We start from the raw sequence: 6,163 nt of genomic DNA, 5'->3' as shown, positions 1-6,163 counted from the left end.
GCTATATAAGTGTCAGTAACATAGCCGAAGATAGGCGCTGTTTCTATCTATCTATCTATATATATACATATATATATATATATATCAACAATATCAATTGTTGTTAGTGGTTCCCTATTTTTTTTTTTTTCATCTCTGTCGCACTGTTCCCTTTGACATGGGCAGTAAACTATTTGTCTTGTCACGTCTGTATGTTAATAAGTAACTGATTTGCCTTGTCTGTACGCTAATCATTGTCTGCTTGTATGTGTTTTTTTCTCTTTTTTTTGTTGTTGTTGTAAACGTGTGGGTTAGTTTCAGTATGTTTTGTGTTGTGTTATGGCTTGTGTGTGTGTGTGTGTGTGTGTGTGTGTGTGTGTGTGTGTGTGTGTGTGTGTGTGTGTGTGTGTGTGTGTCTGTGTCTGTGTGTGTGTGTGTGTTGCGTGCGTGTGTGTGTGTGTGTGTGTGTGTGTCTGTGTCTGTGTCTGTGTGTGTGTGTGTGTTGCGTGCGTGCGTGCGCGCGTGCGTGTGTGTGTGTGTGTGTGTGTGTGTGTGTGTGTGTGTGTGTGTGTGTGGAGGGGCTAATGGTTGTGGCGGCGGTTATGTGTTTATTTGTATGTGTCTGTAGTAACAGTAGTAACAACAATAATAATAATGATAACAAATGATGATAAGAATAATGATAACAACAACAACAATAATAATGATAATGATGGTAACAACAATAGTAATAATAACAGTAAGAATGACAGTGGTATGGAGTCTCTTGTCTCTCCGCTGTGGCCGGGTCCAGCACTCTGACAGGTGCACTGATCGCCGTGCTGAAGGCCATGTCTTCTGCCGTGGTCAGTCGGGACGAGGAAGGTGGGTGCAGTAACAGTACGGGGTGTGTGGTGGTGGTGGTGGTGGTGGTGGTGGACCTCACCTTCATCCACCCTTTCTTCATCACCACCTTTCTTTTCTATTTCTCACCCTTACCTCTCCCTCCCTCCCTCCCTGCAACACCCCTCCCCCCACTCTCTCCTTCCTCCCGCTCACCCCCACCTTCCTCCCCCGCCCTCTTTTCTTCATCTTGTTTCGTCTTCTCTTCTTCTCCCTTCACTGTGAAGAGTCATCGGGGCGCCACACAGAACTCTTCACCACATTCCTCCAGGTCTGTCGGTTGTGGTGTGTGTGTGTGTGTGTGTGTGTGTGTGTGTGTGTGTGTGTGTGTGTGTGTGTGTGTGTGTGTGTACATACATATGTGGGTATGTCCCTCTGTCTAGCTATGTATCTCTCTCTGCCTGTCTGTCTTTCTGATTATCTATCTGTTTGCAGTTTTGCCTCTTTGTCTGTCCAATCAGTCAGTCAGTCTGTCTGTGTGTTTGTCTGTCTGTCTGTCTATAAGTATGTACACACACACACACACACACACACACACACACACACACACACACACACACACACTGAATACAAAATCCGTATTTAATGATAAAAACTTAGTACGAAAATGAATGCCGTGCAAACATGAGGAGTTTTAACATCAACAAAGAAACAAAATATTTTGACTCCTTGAAAACAAACATTCACATAGAGATGAAAAACCATATACAAGAAAGTTGATAATCTCTCGAAGATGTAATAAATTTACAATGGGAAAGGTCATCAATATTCAATGTGAGAGGTCACACCATGCACGAAAAGTTCTTCAAATTGTATAGTTTTTGCTTCAGAAAAATTAATGCCACATTAAGATTTGGTTACCCTTTTATAGGTTATTATCTGTAATATGGATATTCTGCTACCTTTTTGATGTTTATTTGTAATTTGTAACCACTGCTTGATATTCCGAATCAGTGTAACCCTTCTGACGTGTTGTCATTTGTAGCTTGGATATACCTCTTAATATTTCGAAACAGTTCGCGAAGGAGATATTGATGGTGAGGGGGAAAACCGTGTCCACATGGCACAGATGGGGACTCATGGTCTCTCGCTGTGTGTGTGTGTGTGTGTGTGTGTGTGTGTGTGTGTGTGTGTGTGTGTGTGTTCGCGTGTGAATCATTTTTTGTATCACTGCTTTTGGGCAAGTTGTATCAGTATCGTAACTGTGATCTCGCTTCCTCCAAGGTGGCAAAATGGTTAAGACGCTTATCTGTCAATACAGTGTCCGTGAGGATCTGGGGTCGAATCCCTGTCTCGACATTTCTCACAAGTCTGACTATAAAATCAAACTGAGCGGCGAGTCATTCGGATGAGACGAATAACCGAGGTCTCGTGTGCAGCATGCACTTGGCGCACTGAAAAAGATCCTCAGGCAACAAGAGTATTTTCCCGTGTCCACATGGCACGGCACAGATGGGGACTCATGGTTTCTCGCTGTGTGTGTGTGTGTGTGTGTGTGTGTGTGTGTGTGTGTGTGTGTGTGTTTAAGTATTGAATGGAAATTCTCCACTGAAACCGATTTTTCTTCAAATAAATGATAGGATATCTACTTCAACTCCACTCAGCTATAAAGATGATGTATCGAACACGGTTGCATATCATACAAGGGCTGTGTTTAAAAGAAAGAAAAACGTGTTTAAGATCAATAGCGTTCATGAAGTAAAAAACAAAACAAAAACCCAAACAAACTGAGTTCGAGAACTTGAAAGGTTTAAGGTGTAAAATGCATATCAATGTGTGAACAAGCAAATGGTGGCCTCAGACCGAACTGTTTTAAATGTGATTTCAAACAAATGTGCATCAGTGGGTCTTTTTTCCGTGTTGATTAATGCATGGGATTTTAGATTATACTTCCGATTAGATTATACTTCCGAATGATTGCTTTTCCAGAGTGCGTACTCTTCCCTTTAAATATCTCTTCTGTCCAGATATTTCCCACAGTTCGTACAAACATGTGATTTTTGTCCTGACTGTTAAAATGTGTCTGTCTAAACCAATCTTCTCTTTGAATGATTCCCACAGTTTCAGCAAACATGTGGCTTTTGTCCTGTATATCGCCACGTGGCTGTCCAGATTAATCATCCGTCTAAATGCTTTTCCACAATTCTTGCAGATGTGTGGTTTATGTCCCGTATAGATTGCCATATAGCTGTCCAAATCAGTCGTCCGTCTGAATGCTTTCCTACAGTTCGTACAGACATGTGGTTTTTGTCCTTTTGTGTTAAAATGTCTGTCCAAACCAATCCTCAATCTGAACGCTTTCCCACAGTTTGAACAGCCATGTGGTTTTGTCCTGTATGAATTAAAATGTGTTTGCATAGAGAACACTTACGTCTGAAAGCATTCCCACAGTTCGAGCAGACGTGTGGTTTATGTCCTGTATGGATTGCCATATGCCTGTCTAAATTAGTCTTCTGTCTGAATGCTTTTCCACAGTTCGTACACACGTGTGATTTTTGTCCTGAATGGATTAACATATGGGTGTTCAAATTAGTCTTCTGTGCAAATGCTTTTCCACAGTTCGTACAGACGTGTGGTTTTTGTCCTGTGTGTGTTAAAATGTGTCGATCCAAAGCAATTTTCTCTCTGAACGCTTTACCACAGTTTGAACAGACATGTGGTTTTTGTCCTGTGTGTATTAAATTGTGTCTGTCTAAAGAACTCTTCCATGCGAATGCTTTCCCACAGTAAATACAGACATGTGGTTTTTGTCCTGTATGGATTCGCATATGGTTGTCCAAATAAGTCTTCTGTTTGAATTCTTTTCCACAATTCATACAGACGTGTGTTTTTTGTTCTGAATAACTCAACATATGCTGTTTGAAATCGGCTTTCATTTTGAAAGTCTTTCCAGACATGGTGCAGGAGTATTGCTCAGAACGAATCAAAGTTTTGTACTGGTTGGATTCAGATCTGTCAGATATATGGCGGTTATGTTGGACAGTTTCGTTGTTGTATCCAGAGAGACAGCTCTGTGTAGATCCGTCTTGACTGCATTCAGCAGCGTGTGAAGTGTCTTGACTGTCAACCATGATATCAAACTGGTTAGTATGGCCCACATTTCTGTCAACACAGTTTCCAGTCACATCAACATCCTGGGAAATGTGACGAGTGTCAACCTTGATATCAGGGTGGTCTGTGATTTTGCCAGCACTGTCTTCAGTTGCACCGTGATCCTGGGTAGTGTTTGGATTGTTGGTCATCAGATCAGGATGATGTGTGTTTGGGTTAGCACTGTTTCCAGTTGCTACTGCCGTGTTCTTCAGTTTGAAAGCTGTTCTTCTCAGTTGTGCCTTCATCATATAGTGTGCTGCTATCGTTTCCCCCAAGTAAATCATTGATGAACTCAGCTACTTCCATGTTAAAATCATACACATTAGAGTTGTTACTTATTAAGTTGTAGTCACCGCTGGTTGTAAGAACATTATTCTGTGGCTTGTCATTACTCAGCCAGATTGGATCGATGTTGTTCTCATTTGTACTATACATGCACTCAGTTGATTCACAACTGAACCGAAATTCGACAAACTTGTTGTCAGTTGTGCTATGATAGCTTCCATTCGTTTGATGGTTATTTCTGATCGTAATATTGTGATCTCTGGTTTTGTCATTGCTGTACAGAGCTGTACCAAAGCTGTTCATTCTGGTGTCATTGCTGTACAGAGCTGTACCAAAGCTGTTCATTCTGGTGTCATTGCTGTACAGAGCTGTACCAAAGCTGTTTATTCTGGTGTCATTGCTGTACAGAGCTGTACCAAAGCTGTTCATTCTGGTGTCATCGCTGTACAGAGCTGTACCAAAGCTGTTCATTCTGGTGTCATTGCTGTACAGAGCTGTACCAAAGCTGTTCATTCTGGTGTCATTGCTGTACAGAGCTGTACCAAAGCTGTTCATTCTGATGTCATTGCTGTACAGAGCTGTACCAAAGCTGTTCATTCTGATGTCATTGCTTCCTTCAGCTGCTACGTAGTTCTCTGCAGTCCTTTCACGTTTTTCGTTGGATCCATGACTGACACTCTGAGGTTCACTATGGCTGTCTGCTGTTCCATTAAAGTCTAACGATGGACTGGGTGCAGTGGATTCTGTGCTGCTGAACTGTTGGAGGTAGCTGTTTATGTATCGCTGGGAATCTGGAGCAAGCTGCAACAACACGAAGTTCTAGTCAGTTAGTGTGGAGTGATGTGGCAAATATTCATTTTGAGGAAACATTAGCTTCTTTTAATTTTCCACATTGAAGAAACACTACTGCTAAAAGCCTGCCCCTTAAAACATTGCATACAATGTTGATTGTGCATAGGCTAGAGACTTAGCTTTGATTCCAGTAGAAAGTATATCATTGATTCACAGATGAAAAACGCGTTCAAACTGAGAGAGATGGGGAGAGAAGACAGTATCGGATAAACACAGACAGACAGACAGATAGATAGATAGATAGATAGATAGATAGATAGATAGATAGATTTGATTGGATGTATCCATCGATTGGTGGATTAATACGTATGAAAAGGGAAAGTGGGAAAGTAGAAATAATAAGAAAATGAATAAAATGAGATGGCATTTAAAAACGACTTGTTGATTTTCACTTTATATATTCTGAAATGTCTCCCCAAACACCATGCAAGAGAATTAAAAGATTACAGTATTATACCCATTCCCAGATGCATTATTAATGATTACACTTGTATTAAGGATGGACCAGGTAATTTGTGGGATAGGTCTAGTGCTCGAAGATGTAAATCCAGTAAGATTACACACATAATCAGTGATTATACCGTAATTGTATGGACTTACATCACAACTGGAGCCATTTGTGTCATGGGATAATCCTGTGATGTCATGGCTTGATCCACTTGTACTGTGCTGGTATCCAGTGATGCCACCATGGTTGGATCTGTTTGTATAATAGTTGAGGTCATGAGAGTATCCGTTTGTAGTCTGGTTGTATCCAGTTATGTCATGGCTGGTTCCACCAATATTCTGGTTACATACATTTGTATAATAGTTGTATTCACTGATGTCATGAAAATAAACATTTGTGTCGTGGTTGTGTATGGCAAAGTCATGGCTGGTTCCAACAGTATTCTGGTTACATCCATTTGCACAATAGTTGTATCCACTGAGGGCAGGGCTTGATCCATTTGAATCTTGGTTATACTCAATGGTGTGATGATTGTTGATCCCATTTCTGTGACAGTAATCTACATTTGTATCCTGGTTGTATCCGATAGTGTCAATGCTTGATCCATTTCTTTCACAGTCGTAT

At 41.1% G+C, this 6,163-nt stretch overlaps 1 protein-coding gene across 1 annotated transcript in view; it reads left to right on the top strand.

Annotated features, from left to right (window-relative positions):
- Window positions 1-809: 809 nt before the first annotated feature.
- LOC143301592 (uncharacterized) overlaps window positions 810-6,163 on the top strand; it is a 13,344-nt gene continuing 7,990 nt past the window's right edge. The window contains exons 1-3 of the mRNA XM_076615985.1: window positions 810-843; window positions 3,976-4,034; window positions 4,522-4,866. Coding sequence (XP_076472100.1) covers window positions 810-843; window positions 3,976-4,034; window positions 4,522-4,866 — 438 coding nt within the window. The remainder of the gene's footprint in view (window positions 844-3,975; window positions 4,035-4,521; window positions 4,867-6,163) is intronic.

The sequence above is a fragment of the Babylonia areolata genome, chromosome 27 (genome assembly GCF_041734735.1).
Source record: "Babylonia areolata isolate BAREFJ2019XMU chromosome 27, ASM4173473v1, whole genome shotgun sequence".
In the NCBI taxonomy this organism is placed as follows: Eukaryota; Metazoa; Mollusca; class Gastropoda; order Neogastropoda; family Buccinidae; genus Babylonia; species Babylonia areolata.
Note: the sequence above shows the minus strand (reverse complement) of the source record. Positions and strands in the feature narration are given on the sequence as shown.